This window comes from Stegostoma tigrinum, chromosome 18, assembly GCF_030684315.1.
Source record: "Stegostoma tigrinum isolate sSteTig4 chromosome 18, sSteTig4.hap1, whole genome shotgun sequence".
NCBI lineage: Eukaryota > Metazoa > Chordata > Chondrichthyes > Orectolobiformes > Stegostomatidae > Stegostoma > Stegostoma tigrinum.
In genome coordinates this window covers 40,855,653-40,881,966 of record NC_081371.1, presented here as the reverse complement: position 1 = coordinate 40,881,966, position 26,314 = coordinate 40,855,653, and the positions used below count along the sequence as shown (strand labels likewise).

General features: G+C 39.8%; 1 protein-coding gene across 6 annotated transcripts in view; it reads right to left on the bottom strand.

Moving 5' to 3' along the window:
• Positions 1-26,314, bottom strand: part of mettl25 (methyltransferase like 25) — a 91,639-nt gene that overhangs the window by 63,038 nt on the left and 2,287 nt on the right. For 2 of the 6 annotated variants that reach the window (XM_048549060.1, XM_048549062.1), the window contains exons 2-3: positions 21,950-22,102; positions 13,880-13,986 (exon numbers count right to left, since the gene is read on the bottom strand). In XM_048549060.1, coding sequence (XP_048405017.1) covers positions 13,880-13,986; positions 21,950-22,102 — 260 coding nt within the window. Of the gene's footprint in view, positions 1-13,879; positions 13,987-21,949; positions 22,103-24,298; positions 25,118-26,314 lie in introns of all 6 variants that reach the window. The other 4 variants (XM_048549064.1, XM_048549065.1, XM_048549061.1 and 1 more) reach the window with 4 other exon arrangements.

Genomic DNA, 26,314 nt, shown 5'->3' with positions numbered 1-26,314 from the left:
TACTTACTGGAGTCCCATGGAATGCTGTTTTGATTCTCCTAAGTGATGAAAGCTTACTCATTCAAAAAAATGACAAATAGCAGTGAAAAGCTTCCTTCACAACTGTTCACAGCAGGAACTTTCCACGCTTGCTTCCTCTTCGGCAACTGGTTGGGTGTTTTCTCAGAATGAATAAAGCAGTAGTTCAGTCCAATAAAAATTGAATTGACAATCAAATTTGTCAAATATAAGGTAAGAGTGTGTGAAATGGAGTTAATGATAGAGAGGTAGATCTCAAGAAGATGTGATCATTTCCCACAGTCAAAAGCTAAATGGTAGTAAAACCACCACAGTGTTGACTTTATTCAAATTACATAAAGAAATCAGAACTCTAAGCTCTAAAAGCAATCCCACAATCTGTATTCTATTTCACATTATTGAACTTCCTCTAATCAGAACTAAAATTCAACCCCTACAAATAAATATTTTTTTTCAAGTGTTTTTCAACCAAAAACAAAGTAGCATATTATATTAGACTACATGTTTAATGTGAACAAATGTAAGCACAAATTTGAATTCATGGTGTGAGCAAGTGGAAAGCTAGACTTAGGGAAGGAATGAAAATAGTGAAAGAGATTTCAAGGATGCTGTCAATTTTGCAGAGGTGAACTGCCAGACTGACATCGTATTAAAGGTTGATTTTTGGTCATAGTCTCACATGTTGTATTGGGTGCATTGCTGAGAATAGGAATTGGCAAACTGACTCACACCAAGAGAAAAATAAAATTAAAATATAGTACACGTGTATTACTTCTAAGGAAAACAATACATCTTGCATTTTTATAGCATCTTTAACATGTAAAATTACCTGCATGACACTTCACAGAAGTATTATATGGAAAACACTGACATTGAGCCACATAAGATATGAGCACCAGTGAACAAAAGAGGGAGGCGATGGCCTAGTGCTATTATCTTTGAACTGTTAATCCAGAGACACAGATAATGTCTGGGAATCCAGGTTCAAATCCTGCCACGCCAGACAGTGGAATTTGATTTCAATAAATATCTGGAATTAAGAATCTAATGATGACTATGAATCCATTGTCGATTGTTGGAAAACGCATCTGGTTCACTAATGCCCTTTAGGGAAGGAAACTGCCATCCTTACCTGGTCTGGCCTACACATGACTGCAGAACCACAGCAATGTGGTTGACTCTTAACTGCTCTCTTGGCATGTAGGGATGGACCAATAAATGCTGCCTGGCCAGCAAAGCCCTGATCCCGTGAATGAATAAAGGAAAAACAACAAAAGCTTGGTCAAAGAGTCAACTTTTAAGAAGGATCTTAAAGTAGGAGAGGCAGACAGGTTTAAGCATTGGATTCTAGACAGTTGATGGGACAAAGTTAATTGGGGATGCACAACAAGCTGGAATTCAAGGAATACAGATCTCCAAGGAAAAAGGCGGTAGTCTGATGGAATAGCACATAACTGCATGAATGAGTGCAGCTCCAAAAAATGCTCAAGAAGCACAACGCTATCAAAGACAAATTTATAAGAAGTACAGCAGTGGGTGCCTACCAAATCCATAACATTGACACCAAGAGGCACAAGGGCAGCAAATGCTGGGAACACTTGCAAGTTCCCCTTCAAACCACAAACCATCCCGACCTGGAATTACGCAGCATCTCCTTCACTTTCACTGAATCAAGATCCCTAGAATTACTTACTGACAGCTCCATGGGTGTATCCAAACCAGATTGGTTGCAGTGGCTCAAGATGGCATCTCCCCTCAGAAGGGAGATTAAAGATGGGCAACAAATGTTGGCATTGCCAGCAATATTACATCCCAATAAAGAATTTTTAAAAAACAAAAGCTTAAACCAACATATCAATAGCACACTGATTGATCTGAATGAAAGCAGACTGGTTTTAAAATGACTAAATTAATATAACTGGTTGAAAATCTTTCATAGTAACCCCAGTCATTAGCCACATACTAAAAAGATTCAGAGCATAACTAGTTTCAAGATTTAAAGTTACAAAAAGCTAAAATAAATTGAATACACAGCTTGCCAGTCTTGGCAAAATTTTCAGGCCGTGCAAAAATAATCAGACATTGAATTCCTTCAAAAAGGAAATCTTATACTAGTGACATCTTTCTTTAAGAAACCTTCACAGTGATTCCACACTACTGCTATAGAGAGGGGTGAGTCAGATTGATCTTTGTCCAATCTTATAATCCTACAGCAAATAACTCATCTCCTGACTTCCCAAAAAGTTTCCACCATCTAAAAGGCACAAGTCAGGAGCAATGTTCCCTCAAAAGTGCGCCACAAATACTAGAAGATTTCACACAAGCCAATAAGCAGGTTAACGCATAAGCTTCTGCTTACACAAGCTGTGCCCTCATAAGTCCTTGTAGCAGAAAAATAATTACAGGTAACATTGATCGGGGTGTGATGGAATACTCTTCATTTGCCTGGATGAGTGCAACTTCAACAACTCTCTATATACTTGATCATGGTCATCCTCTATCTCAATTTCATAATTTTGCTTTCTCTTTAAACTCTTGCAATGTCTTTAATATCTAAAGCATTATCAATACCTTTCTCGAAAATACTCATTGAACCAGCTTTCACAGGTTCCTGTAGCAGCAAACTGCATTAATGGAGACCCTCTGAGTGATGATGTTTCTTCATCTCAGTCCTAAGTGGCCTACTATTTGTATACTTCCTGCCTTCACCACCATGCAAGTACTGTGATGACTGGATCAAGGGCTGTTTGTGCCAATGTCTGTCAGCAAACCTGATACACAATCATAGAATCCACAAAATCATAGAATCCCTACAGTGTGGAAACAGGCCCTTCAGCCCAACAAGTCCACACCGGCCCTCGGAGCATCCCATCCAGATCCATCCCACCATACCACACCTAATCTACACATCCCTGAACACTATGGGCAATTTAGCATGACCAATCCTCCTAGCCTGCACATCACTGGACCGTGGGAGGAAACCGGAGCACCCGGATGAAACCCACACAGACACAAGGAGAATGTGCAAACTCCACACAGACAGTCACCCAAGGCTGGAATCAAACCCGGGTCCCTGGCACTGTGGTGCAGCAGTGCTAACCACTGAGCCACTGTGCCGCCTCGAAGTAGAGACGGCCACGCAAACTTCCAGTCAGAACACAAAGCATTAAAGATGTGGCTAGAATCCTACGGACTTGGTCAGTACAGGGATTGAACCCATGACCCTGACACTACTAGTACCACGCTCTAACCAGCTGAGGTAACCGACCACCACATGGACAATATTTCCAAAATGGCTGAAATGTTGGAAATAATACAAATGTGCCAAATTTATATACTGCATGTCTAATAGTGCTTTGGGACATCTGACTACCTAAAAGACTTTACATAAATACTCTCCCAATTTGTTTTTGTTCTGGTGCAGCATGGTACAGGGAAACCTTTACTTCAGAAATAGCTCTAACCTGATTAAACCACAACATTTGGGAATCTGAAATTCAATTTGGAAACAACAAAGAAAACTTTTAGAAAGGTTAAATGTAAGTCGTATATTTGGATTTAAACTTACGTAACACTCAGAAATAGAGTGTCTGGGGTGACAGAGAAAGGACTTGGAACACCTTAGATTACAAAAATCAACTTTACATCAACTTAAAATTAAGTACAATTGAAATAAAGGTCATTATCAACAAAATTCATTGACATAAAACAGTCTGGATCTGGAATCTTGTACCATTATAATTAAACCAAGCAAGTTTATATCATGGTTTCCATTCTTCCACAATTTTCATTTGTTTGGCATTGGAACCATTATCTTTAAGGAAAATAACAGATAAATATTACCAGATTTATTTGGAAGATTAATTTGAAAAATTGTTTTTGGTTATAAGGTTTGTGAATCAAACTACTTTTTGTATATTTGTTCAAGAATATCTCAAAGAACATAATGAGTCATTGTGTGGGACTAATTTTGTTCAAGGCCAGTCTATCAAGATACCTTTGACGCCATGTTGTAAGTCAGCAAAGTATAAATCTGACTTAATTGTACTTAAATTGTAAAATTAATATCTGGAAACATGTACAAGGTCTTTGCATAGAATGTTAGTAGCTCACTGACTTATTAACAGACATTGATATTTCCTGACTATATGGTCTGACACAAGTGGAATTTAAATACTGATAATGAATTCCATCAAAGAATAATCCACCCTCATGGAATCTCTCAGCTGCAAATTTTCTGTCCATAACATTTTTATTTCTGGCTTTAGCTTAAAATGCCCAGCACTTTCTCTCCTTTTTCTGGCTTCTCACAGTTCTTGGCTCAATCTGCAAGCCTTCACCCTCATGTCCTTTTTCACATTTTTAGTCAATGTGTCACACTCAAAGACTGGATTAAATTAAAAACAGGAAGTAGTATAACTTTATTCTAATTCACTAAAAAATTGTGGGACTGTATAGTTTTGAGGATTAATGTAAATATACCGAAAGGGGAAATTTTCTTGTAACTGCAACATTGTCTGGATAGTTATAACTGTTATCTTTATAAACAAATCTGACATCCAACAGCAGTCGCAGAGTGAAACAGATGGTGTATCCCAATACATAAAGAGACTGATGCCACACAAGGACTTACTTGAAATGAAACATCAGGTAAAAACAGGGTCTATGAAGTTGCAAGATTTGAACAACAGTATACATTTAATACAATACGTAGGTTTGTTCTTTCATTCTTTCGTGGGATATGCGCACGATTGACAAGGGCAGAATTGTTGCACATCCCAAATTCCTTTGATTCATACAAATTTTCTTAAGTGAACAACAAGGCACGGAATAGGATACATGCAGAAATTCAAAACGCAGCATTAATTCTTAAGGCCGAGTAAAGAGGGCCCAGTAATTGACTGGGTACTACTGAAAAGCACCACACCTCTCACTTCCACTGAAGCAGTTATCACCACTGTATCATCTGGCATGAAAAAAAATTATGTTGTCATGACTTCAGAATCCTTTATAGCCATTAACTACTTCAGAAGTGTCGTCTGTGTTGTGATGCAGGAAATTATGCAGCTAACCTCGACACTGCAAAACTCCAGAAACAGAATGTGGTAATGTTCAGATATATGTTTTTGTGACACTGAATGATGGATATTGCACAGGACACTGAGGATACTTCTCCTCTCTCCTCGAAAATAGCGCAGTGGTGCATGCCACATTTAAAATGACCTTCGCCACAAGTTTCCTGTCCATTTCTGACTCTATCTTAATTTTAAAAATATTTCAAGGTACTGGCTTTTCATAGGATGCAAACGTATTACAAAACGATGTGAGACTTAACCCACCACTTACTTAAGTTCTACATTTCGCCTCACCATTAAGGTCCCACTGAACTAAGTCTTCCAAAACAGAAGTAGGTCATTCAGCCCATTGAGTCTGTGCTGCCATTCAATGAGATCATAGTTGATCTGATAATCATCAACTCTATCTTCCTGCCTTTATCTATAACGTTTGTTTTCCTAACTGACTAAAAATCTGTCTATCTCAACTTTGATTATTAAATTCCTCCTTATCTTTGTCTTAAATGTGTGACCCCTTATTCTGAGATTATGCACCCTGTTCTTAAGACTCCCACAAGGAGAAAAAATCTCTTTGTATCTACTCTATCAAGTTCCTTAAGTATCTTGTAAGTTTCATTAAGGTTGATTCTCATTCTTCCAAACTCCAATGAGTACAGGTCCAACTTACACAACCTTTTCTCATAAGGCAGTATCTCCATATCCAGGATCACTAGTGAACTTTCTTTGAACTGTCTCCAATTTTTCCTTAGATAGGAGCCCAAAACTGTATACAGCGTTCTAACTGTAGTCTGACTAGTGTCTTGTACAGTTTCTTACTTTCCCTTTGAAATAAACACCAATATTTCATTTGCCTTTCTTATTACCTGGTGAACTTGGATGCTAGGTTTTGTGGTTCATGCTCAAGGACTCCCAAATCTCATTGTTCTGCCACCTTCTGCAGTCTTGCTCCATTTAAGAATAGTCAACTCCTCTATTCTTCGTGCCAAAGTACTCCTGCATGCCACATTTCCATTTTTACAATCCAAATTAAATACTGCCTAAAGATAAAAATCATGAAAGATTACATAAAATGAAGATTCTGAAAAGATCACATAGAAAATACGTTTAGGTTTAAAATCAATCTCCGCTTATGCCCTGTAAACCACACCCCCAAAGCTTTAGTTCATCAATGCCTTTTATTTGTAAGCTTTAACATTGAAACCAAAGTTTTTTTTCTTAAAATATTATTTTATGAAAGGCATTATATGATAATGATAAACAGATGATCTGAAATAGTGTTTGTATTTCAAAGTATGTCTCGCACTAATTTATCTCAAGAGTAATCTCCTGAAACGAACCAACTGATTAAAAGGAAAAGTCTATCTCCAGTGACAAACTCCCATTATATTGAATCAAAACAATACGTTCACCACTGGCCTTTTAGAAATAGTACCCTGGCAGTATATTCCTTGCTCCCTTCTTGTTGCCCTACACATGCAGAGTATAATTTCCAGATAGAAAGGAATCATTTCTCCTTGATCAATGCCAATTTTGAGCTGACTGCAAGAGTAGTCTCTGGCAACTCATTCTAATTTCCATTGTGTGGGAGGTACATCTTGCATCTATCTACTTACTATATCTGTTCAAAAGCTGAACAGAAATTGACTATCCCCTGCATCGATAAATGTCATCAACAATTTATCTATGTTTTAAAGAAAACATATACACATTTGCATGTGCGAATAGTCTTAAATTCTGAAAGTTTCCCAACCATCAACCTGTTTTTCTGGAAGTATAAAGTGATGTCACAAATAGTGCTGCAGCCAAATTTATAACTAATGCTGCCAAGTGAAATTAGAGCCATTATTTTCTTAAATTAATATATTGCATATTAGCAAATGGTTATGATATCACTGATGAGGTCATATCTGGAAATTTTAGAGATCTGAATATTATTCATATTGGAAACATCTCAAGCCAAGACAAATGTCTTCAATTCTTGTTGAAATGTTTTTCAAAACTTTTTGGAATATATTTAATCATTGCATATATACATCAGCTTGAGCTTGGTGACCATTAATACTGGTTTCAAAGTCAATTTAGATGTACAGTTTTTTCGGTGATAGCAGCTTTTTCGTGGAATTATATATTGCTTAATGCAAGGGTCGGTGCTATGGACAATTTTTTATAAACTCCTTCCACCCATTACTAGAATGAAATTCAACATTATCTGGTTATGGGTGAAGTTGCTCCTATTGCATTAATTCAATCAGAAAAGACACTCTTGTAGCACCACTGACATATCCATGAGCTACCCTTCGGCACTTATAATTATAATTCACAATTCATGCCAAAATTAGGCTGTACAGCTCTTTTTTCATTTTATGTAAGAGCCTTCAAAGCTGGCACAAAGGACAATTCAACCCCACAGAGAATAGTGTGTGCTAATCTACTGCATCACCCAATTTCTTCGCTTTGCACTTTATCTTTCAACAATAGCTAACAACCCTGGATTAGCTAATATATTGTTTAAAATACCTGAAATTTTAATCAACCAATTCATCAACTTTCATTAACAGACTGGGAGACAGTAAATTGAATTTATAAATCAAGTTCACTCCAATTAATTAAATAAGGGATAAAATTTTTCCTCTGCATTATTCAGAGTCAATGGGCAGAAAATTTATTTTCAAATACCTTTATATAAAGAGCCCAATGAGACCCATAAATATATGCTGAAGGTTCACTAGATGTTAAATGTTAACTGTTCTCTGTCCACAGAAGCTGCCAGATCTGCTGAGTTTCTCCAGCAATTTCTGTACTGTTTTCAGATTTCCAGCATATTCCAGTTCTTTGTTTTATTCATCGAGAGAAATATATCGGTAATCAGAAAGGTAAAAGCATTTTTATAAATCTTGTATAACTGCATATATTAGATCTCATTGACATGCATATGTTATTATACAAAATAAGTGCAACCAGCAAATTAAGGTTTAAGTTGTTTTAGGTCATTCATATACCACAGGCTGCTAAGAACATCCCTTGTCTCTTTATACTGATCCGTTACTTTTCAAATCATACTTCTTAGAAATAACCTCTGATCTCACTAATAAACCTTACTACAAGAGGCTGTAGACTTGCTTGCCAAGCCGGTGTGTTCAGTTGCAGACATTTCATTACCCTGCCAGGTAACATCATCAGTGTGCCTCGGGCACAGTGTTGCTGTTCTGTGCCGCTAGTAATTATATGCCTCGGTTTGCTGGGGTGATTGGCATCACTTCCGGTTCTGTTTTTCAGTGGTTTGTATATTGAGTCCAGTTCAAAAAGTGTATGTTGATAGACTTCTGGTTGAAATGCCAGGCTTCCAGGAATTCCCTAGCGTGTCTCTGTTTTGCTCGTTCTATATTGAATGTGTTGTCCCAGTCATATTTGTGTCCTTTGTCCATGAGAATTGGTTGTGTCTCTTAGTGGCTAGTTGGTGTTCGTGTAACCTTATTGTGTCTTCTTTCAGTTTGGCCTATGTAATGTTTTTCACAGTCCTTACATGGTATTTTGTACATTACATTAGTTTTATTGGTTGTGGGTATGGGATCCTTTACGTTCATCAGTACCTGTCGCGGGGTGGTTGTTGGTTTGTGGGCTACCCTGATACCTAGGGGTCTGAGTAGTCTTGTGGTCATGTCTGGTATGTCCCCGATGTACGGTAGGGTGACTAGTGTGTCTGGCCATGTTGTGTCTTCTTGTTGTGGTTTATCGTGGAGGAAATGGTGGATTGTGTTTTTTTGGGTATCCACTCCTTTTAAAAAATTCATATAAGTACTCCTGTTCTGCTTTGTGCAATTCCAGATTGCTGCAGCGTGTTGTGTTCTATTTGAATAATGTCCTGATGCAGCTCTGTTTATGGATATTGGGGTAGTTGCTGGTGTAATTAAGTATCTGGTCCGTATGTGTGGTCTTTCTGTATATGCTAGTCTAGAGTACCCTGCCATTACGTCTAGGAAGGGAAGTCAGTTATTGTTGTCCTCTTCTTTTGTGAATTTTATTCCAGTGACTATGTTTGTGTCGGTGGGTTTCTTCTAATCTTGTTCGGTTGACAATCAAAAAGGTGTCATCTACAATAGCAGACCCAGAGTTTCAGTTGTATAGTGCGGAGCGCTGTTGGTCCTAACCTTTGCATTACCGCAATCAGTCCTGATATTGGGGAATGCCATCAACAAACACATTGAACTGGACCCGACATACAAACCACTGAAAAAAAGAACTGGAATTAATGCCAACCACCCTAGCAAATGGAGGCATATAAATAACAAATGGGACAGAACACTAACACTTCACTGTAGAGGTACACTGATGATGTTACCGTGCAAGGTGACAAAGCATCTGCAAGTCTAAAACCTTAGCCACGACCAGAGCTACAAGTCTTCTCAAAAAATTAGACCTTAGTACAGCACATCAAAACCAGAATTGTTGTAAATAGACTGTAGGATATTTTTATTGCAGTTAAGTACCTCACATCATCTTACTTAATCAGCTTTAATCTGAGATTGTTTGAACATACACCTTTTGCACCAGCCATCAGCTCATGACTGCTCAGGGTCTGGCTCCTATTCATAAATTTTGGGGGATATTTCTGTATTTACTCGTGTTGTTTTGGGTTAGACCAAACACAAATTTAAATGTTAATTATGGATCAATAAACCCATCATTAAATTAAGCTGCCTTGAGAGGTTCTCCTTCCAGAGGCAGAAAATTAGGATAGGGTCTATTGCCAAGTCTTAAATACATCAATGGTGCAAAATTTTACTGACTCTGATCTTCATGAGGACATCCCTTAACTGGCCTGTTATATGGGTTTGGTAGCCAATTAGAGACAAGCAGAGGTGAGAATGGAGACAGCACTGTACATGTGTGAAGCAATGTCAGCACAAAATAACAAACGGATGTTACAGTTTCATCACATTGTTTCTTCTGAGATATCTTTTCAACGGCAGGCAGAGGTCTGATTGCCTACCATATGCTCAGGTGACTCCCTATTCCACCGCACCACCCCACAACCCGATTTGTGCTTGGGGCTCTTGTGCCCTCTTCTAATGAGCATATAATTCCAAGAAGGCGACAATTTCCTGCACTAACTGATTGCTTATTGACCACTTTCATCTGTGTGCTAATGGCTGAGGCGCCTTCCAACCTCTTTCTCCCTATTGGGGTCCATTGGATTCCCTGGGCCACCCAGAACCAGCTTCCATGTGTGTATCCAGCATCATGAACTTGGTTTGCTCCAGTCTCTCTGTTTTATGCCAACCAGCCAAACTTCTATTCATACTAATATGTTACCCCTGCTAATATTTTACCCCCTACACTATATATTTCCAATTTGTGCGATAACCTTCATGTGGCAACTTATCAAGTGCCTTCTGGAAATCCAACCACACCTGTCATGGGCTCCCCTTATCTGCAGTGCACTGTAGTCCTTCAAAGGATGCCAACAAAATAAGTAAATATGATTTCCCAATCACAAAACCATGCTGACTCTTCCCATTTACCTTAAAATGCTTCCAAGTATCCAGTTATAAGGTCCTTAATGATTAATTCTAATACCTTGCTCACAATGAACTAACTGGTTTCTCATTTCCTGTTTTCTCCTTCGCTCCCTTCTTGAATATAGGGATTATATTCGCTATTTGACAAAAATAACACCAAGGTGTCTGCTACCTTATTAGTCAATCCTTTTTAGATGATCAGATGACGTTCATCAGGACCAAGGGACTTGACAGCCCATAACTCCATCAGCTTGCACATTATCACTTCACTGGTATTTGTAATTTTCAGCAACTTCCTCTCTTCCTTCCATTTTCTGATTTACAGCTATTGATGGAACATTATAGTTGTGCCGTTGCTGAATATATTTAAGACTGAGATTGACAGAATTTTGAACTCTCGGGAAATCAAAAGTTATGGGTAATTAGAAAACTGGAGCTGAAGTGTAGGAACAGCTATCAGCAAATTGAATGTTGGAACAGATTCAACGAGACATATGGTCTTCTTCTACTCATATTTTTATATTCTCAAGTTCCTGCCCCAGTACACTCCTCCTCTACAACATCACCTTTGGAGAGCCAATGCCATTTGTAACAGTTGGGAATGTTGACAACCCCATTTCAACTAGTGGGGAGTGTTCGTGTGATATTGGGACTTGTGCAGCCAACTTGCACTGAAATAATGTTATTGTTGTATGCTGCTGTGCTTGCTAAACTCGCCTATCAGATCCTCAAATATGACAGCAGAATAGGACTCCTCAACTACAGCTCATCCACTCCAATCATTTCTTTTCATTTTTTTCTCCACTTTATTTTTAATCTTTTGTATTTTTTTCCTTCTTTGTCCTTGGCAAACACCCAGCCTCAGTACGAACTCAGACTCTTGGCCTCAGTGCGGACCCAGTGTGGTGATCTCTCGACCTGGCATGCTGTCTCCTGGCCCAGCATGGCGGTTTTTCGATGGCCCAGTGCAGCAGTCTCCCAGCCCACCACAGTGGTCTCTTGGCAGCTCAGCATGGCGGTCCTTCAGCCCAGCACGGACCTCTGGCCTTGAGAAGATTTCAGAGCAGTCTCCTGGCCTCAAGATCTGTCGCAGACGAGAGTCTAGGTACCAGCATGGACAGGGTCGGAAGGACTGTTACTTTGAACCTTTTATCTCTTTATTTTTCTAATTTGTAAGGCTGGACACTTATTTCTTTATTTTTCTAAATTTTTTTTGCATTGGAATTTGTACCTATGTACCTTTGTATCCAAGATGACACCATAAGTGGCAACTTGTAAACTTTTCACTGAGCTTATATGAATGTATGTGACAATGAAGCTAATTCTAATTCTAAAAAGCTATTCCTAATTCTACAGGATCAGGTTGGCAAGCATCCGATTCTGGATTATATTTTAGAATTTTGATAAACATTGCTCAGAATTTTAAATTAAATGTCAAGCTTTTGATGCGTGGTCCTGATGTGTCTTCATGTCACTCAGGGAACTTAAGCAGGGTTCCTCTAAAATGACAGGTTCCTGAGGAACACTTCTTCCCCATTGTTAGTTTACTGACTTGCCCACTGTCAGTCTCCTTTAGAACATAGAACATAGAACAGTACAGCACAGAACAGGCCCTTCAGCCTCCTTTCTTCACTTTTTTTATGGGTGGCCTCCAGGCTCTCAAAACTCATTGCACAACTGTCAGCACACAAGTAACAGTAATGAATAGCAAAAATTCTGCCCATTCACTTAATCCATCCATATCCTTTTTACCCTCTTTATGCTGTCTTCGCAACTTACTTTCCTGCCAGTTTTTCTCTCATCACCAAATTTAGAAACTACACATTCAGTCGTTTTATGAAAGTCATTTGTATAAATTGCAGACAATTGAGCCTCCAGCCCTCATCCCCGTACTACATGGTTAGATAGCTTGCTTCCATCTCAAAACTGACTGACTTATCTCTATAACCTGTTTCTTATTACATTATTGTTATTCCCTGTATCATAAGTGCATTTTCTGTGTAGTAGCCATTGACATGTATTTTGTTGGGAGATCTGGGGGCAGTGTTCACCAATGATTGCACAATGTTCAGCACTATTTGTGACTCCTCAGGCACTAAAGCAGTCCATGTCCAAATGTGACAAGATCTGAACAATATCCAGGCTTGGGATGACAAGTGGCAAATAACATTTGTGCCACAGAAATGCCAGGCTATGACCATCACCAGTGAGGTACACAATCTAACCACCGCCCCTTGACAATCATTGGTATTACGATCACTGAATCCCCACTATCAACATCCTGGGAGTTATTATTGATCAGAAACTCAACTGTAGCCATAAACAATGGCTACAAGAGCACCTCAAAGGCTACAAATACTGCAGTGAGTAACTCACCTCCTGATTCCCTACAGGCATAATAGGCTGAATGGCTTCCTTCTGCACTGTAAACCTTCCATCAACCTTTAATAATGTTTGTACAGGTCATGTGTTTAAATAGCACAATGAAATTTCATGCGGTCAGATGTCATGTGATCAAATTGTCATATGATCAAATCTCTATTATTGCCCAGACTGAACATAGAGCTGGTACCTTACTGGCAAGGTCTTTGACTTCCTGATTTTAAAATCTAGGCAGCTGTTTCCCATCTCTTTCAATCAGGAAGCAGTGTGCTAATTAGGGCTAGCTATTAAAATCAGCAAGGCTGCCAAACATGGTTCTCATGCAATAGATAAAATCATCTCAGTTACATACGGAGAGTTTAGAGAACAGATTTAGTGTTTCATAGTACAACCACCTTTGCACCAAGTTCTAAATTTGCATGATTACCAGATACTAACTGCTACATCACTAAGATATATCACATATTAATTTCATGGAAGCTGAAAATGTTGGTATTCCACCAAAACTACTGTCACACCATCTCATATTTATACAGAAAGAACCTCAATGAAAGCAAAAATAAATTCAGAAATTAAGCATTGTGTTCTGAGGAAGGATCACCGGACCAGAAACATTAACTCTGTTTCTTCCTTCACAGATGCTACCAGACCTGCTGAGCTTTTCCAGCAACTTTGTTTTTGTTCCTGATTTACAGCATCCACAGTTCTTTTGTTTTTTTATTTGAAATTAAGCATTGTGTTTTCTTTGCATATTCAATGTCAGATAGATTAAAAAGGCAAGATCAGCAACTTCAGGGACATGCTGATTTGAGAAAAGTGGTTCTTTAAACAGACTTCGAAATTTTCCCTTGACTACCTGATTAAAATGATTGGAAGTTCTCTTACCTGTTGAATATTGCAATACTTGGCAAAAGATACAATGACTTCAGACATCAACTCAACCTCATGGGATTTCTTTGAACTCATAAATGTGCTAGGTTTTAGGAATACATCTGAGAAGAAAGAAAAAAAAATTGAAATTCTCTTGCCAAAATAATTAAAATTGCCTCAAGATTTCCTATATTTATCATCTCAGAAATACAACTAGTAATCACATTATGTAACAAAATACATCAAAGAAAACTTTATAGTGACATCGAGGAAGAAATTAACTTTACAACAACCTGTAAAATGGCATTAGATCTCCTAATTTTGCAACCTGTTGTGCCTGATTTCAACAGATATGCATAAGATGGTATATATACTTGGGTTGCTTTTAGTCATCAGTGTTCCAATAGAATAGTGCATAAGCTTCTTACATACAAACATACAAATGTGGATGCAACTCCTGTTATAAAATGCAATTGTAAAATCCAGGTGTGAACAGGATGGGCTCACACTCTTCCTGGTTGGACCATATTTTGAGTGACTTTCCAGCCATACTTAAGGACCCTCCAACTTATCATGAGGAAATAAAAAATATGGAAAAAGCGTTGTTTTTGCAAGAACAGAATTGATTGCAGGTTGAAGTGAAATGTACACAACTATGAAAACCTGGTGTACAGTAATTAAAAATAGCATGTAAAGATTTAAGACAGGTAACAAGACTAACATTTTTGCTGACAGTGGTACTGCTTTGAATTTTACTACCAGCATTATTGTCTGAAGTTGTGACAATGGATTGAATTGTCCCAAATTTTGGCAAAATGCCATTTTTTCAAGTTTCACTGAGGATTTCTCTGCATAAGATCAGCAGGTTTGTCCCACACTTGCCTCGTTAACTACCTATTACTTAGCTTTGGCACCCCCCTCTTCAAATGTGAGCCAGATTTTTCCAACTCACAGTAGCCAGAAGTACTCCCCACTGTTGGATATCCCTGCATTGGGCAGTCCAGTGTGGCCTTCACTGACATAGAAGCCATAAACTAACACTTCTCACAGCAGATAGGTGGCATGGCTGGCACTTCAATGCACACACAACTATACATTCCTATGGCTATTGCTGTTTAAGCACCAGACCACACAGGTCACCTGTCCTGAGCCACCTCCCATCTGACAACCCTCTCTGTGTCAGCGATTCTGTTTCCCCAATGTGCAATACGCCAACTCGCCACTGTTGAATGTGGGACCATTACATAAATGAACCAGTTATTTCAAAACATTCAGTTCAATCTATACCAAAAACAAACAAAAATCAAACAAACAGAAGCTATATTAACCTCCCAGAAAGGAAACAAACTGTTTGCATGTTGAACATTAACATTTTTTTGTAGGATCACTGCAACCAGCTTTCATCGACTGGAACTGTATTTCAATTAATTCCTATGTGATTTGTAGTGCCAGACAATGCTGTGGTCTACAATACACAAGGTGGTGTTTCTCCAGCTCAGAGTCCTAATTCCACTCAGAAGAGGACTGCTGCATTCACCTTGTCTGTCAGCATCCAGAACATTTCCTTGGTGCCTGCTCCAGTTGTACATAACACCGAAGGTGAGGGTTATGTGGCACACTTTGTCTGGAATATACTGCAAGAACCCATTAGATTGGTCCAAGCAGCAGAACCTCAGCTACAGCAGGCTTATCATCTGCTCCAGCATGAACATGGCTGAAAAATGGGCTGCAGTGCTTCCAGGCTCCTTTTCAGTCAAGTGATTGCACAAGACTCATCAGACAAGGCTGCGGTGGGTAGACCTACTTGCTATCCTTATAAGGCTGGACTCAAATGCAACACGAACGTCAGAGGTCTCAAGAATAATGATACAGCGACGGCTGTCCGATGCAAACATCTAAGATGTGGAACCAATGATCACACATGACTTGCACACTGAAGGGCTGAAACTCCTTTTTATTGATGAATGCAGCTGTATCATGATATGGAGTACAGTCTTTTGTACCCCACACCTAGTCGATGCCAGTTATGTTGTTACAGCCAATGCCTGGCTGCAGCACTGACTTTGTTATGGGGAAATGAGATCTGGCACAAATGACATTAGTTATCCACCCAGAAATACATCAGCTATAAGTGAGAAATTCCACACAGGTCCCCAGTAGCTCCTTGAAAGAAGTCAATTGCAAGAATGTTCAAAGCAGCTGTATGTTGATGGCCTAAGGGATGCTCAGCATGGTTTAGGGACAGTGTCCCTCGACATCCTCAGCCTGCACAAACACTGTGCCTCACTCATCAGGAGAAAATGGCACTGGGGATGAAACCTTTTGGCCTCTAACTCCTGGACATTCTGCACTGACCTTCACCTGCAATCTCTTCAGGTGGAGACTGTCAGATCTCTGCTGGAGGTTACTTCTGGTCCTGGGCTTGCTGGTGCATCAGCTCTTTTTCCATTTCTCTGCATCATCATTGCATTGCAGAAAAATGATGATAAGCCCTGCTATGACTGGAGCCACAGTTGACACTTGCAATTACCTTGTGTGGGGCCCAGAAGAAGCAAAACAGGTCCTTAGTAATGTAAACAGTCAGCATTCACATCACTTACAAACAATGGCTTAACATTTTCCTCCTATAGTGTGACATGGAGCATTCTAACAAGGAAGTTCACGAAATGATTATTTTTGGAATTTTGGCATTAGACTGTTCTCTAACTAATGCATACCACCAAGCATGTGGCAATGAGACAGTTGGAGAGTGTCGGTGCTTCATGAGTGCTGAACTCATCTCCTTTCAGTCTCATCATGCTAGAAAGGCATTATTACATATCAGAGCACTTTGCATGAGCCTCTCAGTTCAGGTTGACAGGGTATCAAGTTCTGGGCTTTTGTGCATCTAGGTGGTCTTGCATTAACTGAGTGCTTTGAAGCCCACAGGTGACCCTTTAAGGGTGCCTGGGATTACTTTCACACAGATATCTATCTGCAAGGACCAATGACACAGTCAACACTGCTTGTGGCCAACATTTGCACCAATGTGGTCGTGCAATGCCTTCATTTCAAATGCATGATGATATGACTGATAGTGACTTCAACCAGCACTCTGTAAGTGTACAACAGAAGCAGTTACCCTTGAACATACGCCTGTTACACGGAAGCGAAGCCTGTAATTTTGGCCAACAAATAGGTAGCTACTCGTCATGTGATTGCAGTCATTTTTCCCTCACAGATTGCATTCAACGCTCAACAGATCGTGGAAGGCAACGTACGCCACATTGGACACCACAAGCCTGGTCGTCAGGTTCTCCCCCATCACAAAACCTCTAAGAACTGAGGACTGACCAGACCCCTGACTGATCTCTGTGTTGCTGTGAACCTCCCCGAGTGATGATTCGCTAATCTCTTGACCACATGCACAGGACTTAGCGGACTGTCCGTGGCCACTCCCCAAACTGTAGTGACTCTCTGACCCTGACTGTGCCCAGCAGTTGCCTGATCACGGTCCATGCCCCTAGACTGATGGCATATACTGCCCTTGTTTAAGTGCAGTAGGAACCGCTAATTAACAGTGATCCCCCTTGACCGGAGTGAGGGCAATCCCCTCCAATTTTGAGATATGGCCGTTTAGTTGATGCACACACAGGGTATTTGTCATGTAGGCTACTGGCACATACTTTTGTTATGAGATTGAATTAGCACTATGATGTGCAGCAACATATCCAGCTCTTAGCTGATGACTAGTGACCAACACATCAGGCTGGCTGTCTTTGTGTTGACATTAAGGCACACAGCAAGGCTGAAGTAGCGTGAGCCTTAAAAGTTTGGCTTTAAGGCAACACACTATTAGGCCAGGCATTGCAGGGATACATTCAGCACCCAGATAAACACAAAGCCAAGGAGCACTAACAGAATGAGGGAGCGGCCCTGGAATGCTGCCTGATCCAATCTTGAGATCTTTAGCTGGGTGTCCGCCCTTGCAGCAGAGATCCAATGAGAGGTGCTATTGCACACCAAAGTATGGAATTGAAGTACTGAGTGTACTATAAGTGGATCGGAGGAGAGGTGCTTAGATGCTAACACATGCTGGATGCCAGTATCCATGGCCATGGGGTGTATGCAGCTACTGAACATCCAAAGGAACAAGTAGTAATCTTTAATCACCAGGTAACTGCTCTGACTTTCATCTCAGGAGTTCTTGGTGCCCTCTAGTTTCTAAACAGCGGGTCATAAAATAGGACAGTACAGTTCATGTTAATGAGGTGAGATAAAGATATAATGAGGGTGACAACGAGTAACAATTCCTGTTACCAAGCCTCTCATCACTCACAAGCGAGAATCTCGTCTCATAGAACATACAGCAGGACAGCACTACAACAGGTCCTTTGGCCCACCGTGTCCTGGCCAGCCATGATGGCATTCTAAACTAACGCCATTCACACATGGTTCACAGCCCTCTATTCTCTGCCTGCTCATTAGTCTGTCTAAATGCCTCTTAAGTGTTGCTATCATATCTGCCTCTACCACCTCCACTGGCAGTTCATTCCAGGCACCTACCACCCTCTGGACAAAAACCTTTCTTTGCAATCTCCTCTAAACTTTTCCTCTCTCACTTTAAACAATTGCCACATTGGTTGACTGACAGGAAGCAAAGACTGGGGATAAATGAGTGCTATTCTGGCTGGCAATCAGTGACTAGTGGTGTGCCTCAGGGATCGGTGTTGGGACGGCAATTATTTACAATTTATATAGATGACTTGGAGTTGGGGAGAACGTGTAGGGTGTCAAAGTTTGATGATGACACTAAGATGAGTGGCAGAGCAAAGTGTGCAGAGGACTGTGAAACATTGCAGAGGAACACAGATACATTGAGTGAGCAGGTAAAGATCTGACAGATAGAATACAATGTAAATAAACGTGAAGTCATACATTTTGGTAGGAGTCATAGTAAAAGGGATTACTACTTGAATGGTAAAAAGTTGCAGCATGCTGCTATGCAGAGGGACCTGGGTGTCCTTGTCCATGAATCATAGAAGGTTGTTCTGCAGGTACAACAAGTAATTAGGAAGGCAAATGGAATTTTGTCCATCATTGCTAAAGGGATTGAGTTTAAAAGCAGAGAGGTTATGTTGCAGCTGTAGAAGGTGCTGGTGAGGCCACACCTGGAGTACTGTGTGCAGTTTTGGGCTCCTTACTTGAGGAAGGCTGTACAGGCACTGGACGAGGTGCACAGGAGGTTCACTGGATTGATTCCGGAGTTGAGGGGGTTGGAGGAGAGACTGAGTAGACTACGATTATATTCATTGGAATTCAGAAGATTGAGGGGGATCTTATAGAAACAATATAAAATTATGAATGGAATAGATAAGATAGAAATAGAGAGGATGTCCGCACTGGCAGGTGAAGCTAGGACAAGAGGGCATAGCCTCAAGATTAGAGGGAGCAGATTTAGGACTGAATTGAGAAGGAACTTCTTCACTCAGAGGGTTATTAATCTCTGGAATCCCTTGCCCAGTGAATTCGTTGATGCTACTTCAGTAAACATTTTTAAAGCTAAGCTAGATTTTTTTTGAGCAATAAAGGAATTAAGGGATACGGTGAGAACACGGGTAAGTGGATCTGAGTCCATGTAAAGATCAGCCATGATCTTATTGAATGGCGGAGCCAGCTCGAAGGGCCGAACAGCCTACTCCTGCTCCTAGTTCTTATGTTCTTACATTCACCAGTATAAAGACTCCAACTATTCATGCTCCTCATAATCTTACTCATATACTTGATTCAGGTTGTCCCTCAGCCTTCAATGTTGAGCAAAAATAATGCAAGTTTGTCCAGTATGCCGCAAGCCTTCTTTACCTTCTTATCCACTTGAGTTGCTACTTTTAGAGAGCTGTGGACTTGTACCCAAGATCCCTCTGTTTATCAGTGCTCTTAATGGCCTGGTATATCCAAGTTTATTAGAATATTGAATTTATAGAATCCCAACGTGTGGAAGCAGGCCATTTGGCCAATTGAATTTTCACTGACCCTGTAAAGAACAGCCCACCCAGACAAGCCCCAACCATGTAATCCTGTCTTTCCCCAGGACCAATTCAACTAGCCTGCACATCCCTGGACATTATGGGCAATTTAGCATGGCCAATCAATGTCATCTGCATATTTTTGGACTGTGGGAGGAAATGGAGCACTCGGCGGAAACCCACACAGACACACGGAGAATCTGCAAACTCCATACAGACAGTGATTTACTATATACTTTACACTTGCATTTGTCCTCCCAAAACGCATAACCTCATAACTTTCCAATTGGTCTATATTCTGCTGTCTCCTTTGTCGACCTTCCTCACTATGAAATTTAATTGGAAAATGTAACTTGTCAGTCTCGACATTGAGATAGGCCTCACTTGACATCTCATGTAATTTGCCCACATTTGTCACCATAGCCCAAATAGCTCAGGGCCTAGGAAGTTTCTGTACCATGTCAATATGTAAAATCAGCTTACCTCAGTGGTTGATGCAAATGGATATGACAGCAAAATGGGTCCTTGAAATTAGGATCACAGCACATATGCAGCATAAACATCACATGGTCCACTTCTGTCTTTTTTGTTGTTTCTTTACCACTTTTGTATAATTTGATGAATTATACAAGCTTACAACTAAATATCAAACAGCGTGATGTGCCAGTTCCCTGTTGTATTACAAAGTGTACTCAGCTTTTCTAAATTTTTGGAAGCCTCCAATTTAACTAGCTTTCATAGAACTGAATTTCACCCACAATCAGACCCTGAATCCACTAACCACTTGCCAATCCCCCCAAAAGAACATGCAATTCACTGACAGGAATCAGAAACCATATTGCTAGGGTCAAAGATTGGACTTCCATTGGGATTCAACCAGTACCCCTACGCTCCTCCTTATGCTGCCACATGATATCAAGGACCAATTGATAGCACCTCAATCCACCTTTTTCCCAATTTTGGGGCCACTCTCAACCTCAAGATTAGGAATTGGGCCTATCTGGTCCTGTGACCTCTACTGGAAAGATGCCCATCCAACTGTAACCAAAGCCTGCCAATCAAGATGACATTCGGGGGAGAGCCTGAAGTCATACAATGTGGTGTTAAAAGACCAAAACATGAGGCAAAACACACCATTACAAAATCCCTCTGTTCCCAGTGTATCAGTGAAAAAAAATCCCTCCTTGAAACCATATGCAATATCATAGAACACAACAGAAAATTCAATAACAGTCCAAGTTCAAAACAGACATGGTATCTTGTACAAAGTTACTTGATGTGTAACTGGAAAGCTCATGACTTATGATTGTAATAAAAAATAGTGATATAATATTAAATAATAGTAGAAAGGGCACAGGAAAATGTTGAAATAAGTTTCAAAACGAAATAACGTTAAGAAGAAATCAGATACTTTGTGAGATAAATCAAAAAATAAGAAATTTGAAAAATGTTGAAAATGACATGATGGGCCAAAAGCTAACTTGGTTTTGGAGTAAAGACAAGATGGTAAAATGGTATATTTTATCAGATCTGAAACAAAGTGAATATTATAATTAATGAATTAACTGGAAAACCAACACACAAAATAACAACATCATAATACAAAATTTAATAAATCATTTTAACTTGAGTGCGGCTTACTTAGACTACTTTTTAAATACAGAGTGAAGGCTAATGAGTAACCTAATAAAATTATTTTGAGTTTATGATAAACAGAGGTAGAAAAGAACTTTCCAGTTGTAGGGAGACCAGCACTATGGTCCATGATGATAAGCTATAAACGAATAAGTCCAGTGAAAAACTGAGCAGAAACTTCTTTATTCAGTCAGTGGTTAGATTGGGAACTAACTACTGACAGGAAAAGTTGAGATGAATAGCCTGGATACATTTAAGAGGAAACTACAGTAGGATGCAAAGAAGAAAGGTTTTGAAGATTAAACTAATAGGATGAGAAGAAGGTGAGAGTGGAAGAAGACATTCCAAGCAGCATATAGAGGACATTGACCAAACTGGGTGGTACATGTGAAATATGTGCAGGAGTCCATTTTACACAAAAAAAACACAAAACTGATTTCCAAACCTTTTTGCTTATTTCCCCACATCTCCTGTATCAGGTCATCCAGTGCGGTGCACACTCCAAGGTTTGGCAGGGAGTGATCCTGAGTAACTCTCTTGTAAGCAGCCACATCTTTAAGTTTTTGGGACTCATCCCAAACTGAGACACCCATTTCTTCTGGTCATGAATAAAGATAAAGTTTAAGCAGACTAAATTTTAGTTCTAATTACTATTAATGCTTAGAAAAGAAAATACAAAAAAAATTAAATTATTTGGTGCACACTGGATCCATTGTGCCTTTCATAGTACCAAATCTACATTTTTTTTTGCTTAAGAGTCTGAAGAGCTATTCTTTACATAGCCAATGAAGAATATACAGTACATAGCTGTAAAAAATGTAATATGCCAGAAACATTAGCGGCATGAAGAGTAATTTTAGCATTCAGAGTAAAATACTGTTCTACAACATTAAAGCAAAGCTTTATTGAAATTAAGGTTCTGGAATTCAGTTAGTATTTATCTCATGTAATTTGTTAATGCATGTGAGAGCGACAAACAAAATTACCTAACACTATGGAACAAGAAGTTTCTCTGCACACCTGTAAGTTATGCCCAATCAAAATAAAAATAGATTTTCAGATTAATGTATGGTATAACAGCATCATGGAAAAAAACAGTATTTGTTTTTCTAGTGGTAGCGGTTGCAGCTTTGGAAGGTGTTGTCAAATAAACCTTGGCGAATTAATACTTACAGATGGTATAAACTGCTGATACTACATAATAGTGGTGGAGGGTGTAAATTTATCATGTTTTAGCAAAGATTTGTAGCTCAGATTATAGGTGAGGTTATTGACTTGTTCACTGAGCTGGTTTGTTTTTGTTCAGATGTTTCATCACCACGCTCAATAACATCATCAATGAGGCCTCCGATGAAGGGATGTTGTTCTACTCTGCTTGAAATTTATACTGTCCAGTCCATTATGGTGAGTTGTGTCATTTCCAGTTTTGTTCTGTATGAGTTTGTGTATGGGGTCCAATTCTATATGTCTGTTGAGTGCATTATGGGTAAAGAACCATGCCTCTAGGAATTCCTGTGCGTGTCTACGTTTGGCTTGGGCTACTATGGTTATGTTGTCCCAATTAAACTGATGGCCTTCATTGTCCGAGTGTACTGATATTAGGGAAAGTTTGCTGTGTTGTTTTGCTGCTAGCTGATATTCGTGAATTCTGATGGCTAGTTTCCTTCCTGTCTGTCCAAAGTAATGCTTGTGGCAGTCGTTGCATGGAATGTTGTTTGTTGGTTCTGCATGTTGTGGGAATGTAGTCTTTAATCCTTGTGAGTGTTTGTTGTAGAGTGGTTGTGGGATTGTGTGCTACCATGATTCCTAGTGGTCGTAGGAGTCTCGTTGTCAGTTCTGATATGTTCTTGATGTAGGGCAGTGTGGCTAGTGTGTTAGGGTGTAGCGTGTCCTCTTGTTGTGGTCTATTTAGCAGGCACCTGTGGATGAAGTTGTAGGTATATCCATTCATAGTGAAGATTTTGTATAGGCGTTCTTCCCCTTTCCTGCATAGTTCTGACATGTTGCGGTGAGTGCTGGTCCATTTAAATAGTGTCCTAACACAGCTTTGGCTGTGGATGTTCGGGTGGTTATTGTGGAAGTTGAGGATATTGTCAGCTTATGCTTTCCTGTATACAGAGGTTAGGAACTCCCTGTTGGTCATTCATTCAACTCTGACGTCCAGCAATGTGAATTTTACCCCAGGGAATACGTTGTAGATAAGGTGATGGGCCTCTTCCAGTTCGGCGCGTTTAACGATGACAAATGTGTCATCCACATATTGGATCCACAATTTGGGTTGAATTTGGGGGAGGGCAGCGTGTTCTAGACTTTGCATGACTGCCTCTGTGATGAATCCTGAGATGGGTGACCCCATGGGTGTGCCACTGATCTGTTTGTATACTTGACCATTAAAGATGAAGTGTGTGGTGAGGCACAAGTCTATAGTTTGAGTATGTGGTCATTGCTGATGGAGCTGCTGGACTACATTCCTGTGATGTGGCCAGTGTTTCTTTGGCTAGTGGGATGTCATGAATAACGCTTTGATGTCAAAGGCTACCATAATCTCGTCGTTGCTGATATTCATGTGCATAAGGATATTGAGGGATTCTTGGATTGAGTCGATGCAATGGGGTGACCCATCGATTAGGTGTTTCAGTCTCTGTCCTTGGCCTGTTTGTGTGAAGGTGTGCCCAGTTGGGAGACAATGGGTCTGAGGGGGATGTCTGGTTTGTGTACTTTAGGAAATCCATAGAATCGAAGGGTGTTTGTGCCTTCTGGTTTTAGTCTTATGCAGTACATCTTGGTTACCTACCTTGCATCCTTTGGTCGTTTCAGTGTCTAGGTGATCCTATTACCTCGCTGCAGTGTTGGGACTATCGCCACCCATTGGTAAGTGTTTGTATCTGCCAGAGATGCCTGTACTGTCTCAACATAGTCCGGTCTGTTCATAATGATGGTCATTCGCTCTTGTCCGCTGGTAGGATTATAACGTACTTGTCATTCCTGAGTTTTTCTGGTGCTTTTCCCTCTGATGTATTCAGGGTGCCCATTCGTTCCTTTGGTTTAGTGTGGGGATTATAATTTGTCAGATGGCTTGTTGTGTTTCATCCATGAGTCTGAGAGTCTTTTAATGTAGTTTCCAGGGCGACTATCAAGTCTGTTCTGTTCGTATCTTTGTGGTTATAGTTCAGTCTGTGTAATAGGACAGCTTTCTCAGTTTCTGTGAGTTGTCTGCTGGATAGGTTTCTTATCGATGTATCCAGTTTGTTGTTGTCCTTGTCTTTGTGGTGGATCAGTTTGGTAAGTTTCTCCTGTAGCTTATGTACCTTCTTCGTTTTGCTCCTGTGTTGTTTGATGGTGATGGCCTGTTCTCGAGTTATAATGCATTGCTGGTCCGTAGTGTTGAGGTAGTATGATTTTTGGTGCAAAATTTTCAGTTCATATTTGTAGTCAATTAAAGGCATCATCAATCATTACACGTAGCATTCTGCATCTGTTCTGTTCAGCTAATTTGTATGTCTGTGGGTTGTTTTACCCTGGAGGGTGCAAATGTTAAAACTGGTAGGTGGGATGCCGATCGAGCAAGCTTCTTTTGTTTGGATGGAGTTGAGCTTCTTGATGGCGGGAAAAGCTGCAATAATCCAGACAGTTGGTGATAGAATTAGGACTGCGAAGGAAAACTATCTTGTTTCTGGTAGACATGCTCTGAAGAGTCAGCAGGTAAATTATTCTCTGCCTCTGACTGGCTCCTGTAACTGTACGGCTTACATAAACTTTCTGATCGATGCTAAACTCCAGCAGTTGATGAGTAAAGGATTCAGTTATAACATATTTCATGAACGGCAGGTTTTTAGATTCTCCCTTATTGGAGACAGTCACTGTGTGACATTTTGTGACATGATTGTTACTTGTCATTTATTAGCCCAAGGTTGAATGTTATTCAGATTTTGCAGCAGGCATGCACGGCCTAATTCAATCATGAAAATTTACAATCATCAACAAACATCACCTCTACAGATCTAAGGAATGGAGAAAGTGACAATGATTAAGCCGTTAACTGTGTTTGTGTCTCAGACAGTTATGACAGTAAGGAAGTGGATTTTTTTTTCACCAAAATGGTCAGATGTAAGAAATGTGTTGTGGAAAATGCACCTTAAAATGTAATCCTGCAAAAATAATATGTAATTTTAATTTTTTTTTTCTTTTATAAGTGAGTATTTTAGGTTTCTCATGGTGGATGATTTAAATACTGATTGATGAAAGTTTGTTTTATATCCAGTATTAAAGGATCTCCAAAATCAGCACCTACCTATATGTACTTTCTCTGCACAATCAGTACACCTTTAACTGAATGGCAGCGACCATAAAAACAGCACCTACTTTATCTTGAAATACACAAAGTGAGAGGACATTTGGCCCCCAAGGAAATTCATACGTGATTGATTTAAAGTTATTTCACACTGATCATCTACCCTACTTCAAGATACATCCTTTGGAATGCTCCGTTATTCTTTTATGTACCACAGGGCCCTTTGAAAAAGATTAAATTTTGTAAGTTTCCTGGAATATACATAACACCAGATGGAAGTTTATAATGTGCAATATCCTCTGATAGAGTAACTTAGTTTTCTACAATTGGAGTCACACTATACTTAACAAAATTGCTGGGATCCTTAGTGCGCCTTTCATTTTTCCGATCTCCTACCACCTGCAGACCTATTCAAAATTGGCAAGCACCTGGATGGCACATTGTAATGGCCACATGCCTCTTCAGAGTAATCTTAGAAGAGGAAAAATGTCAGTATGTTTGAAGATGAGGTAGCATGGC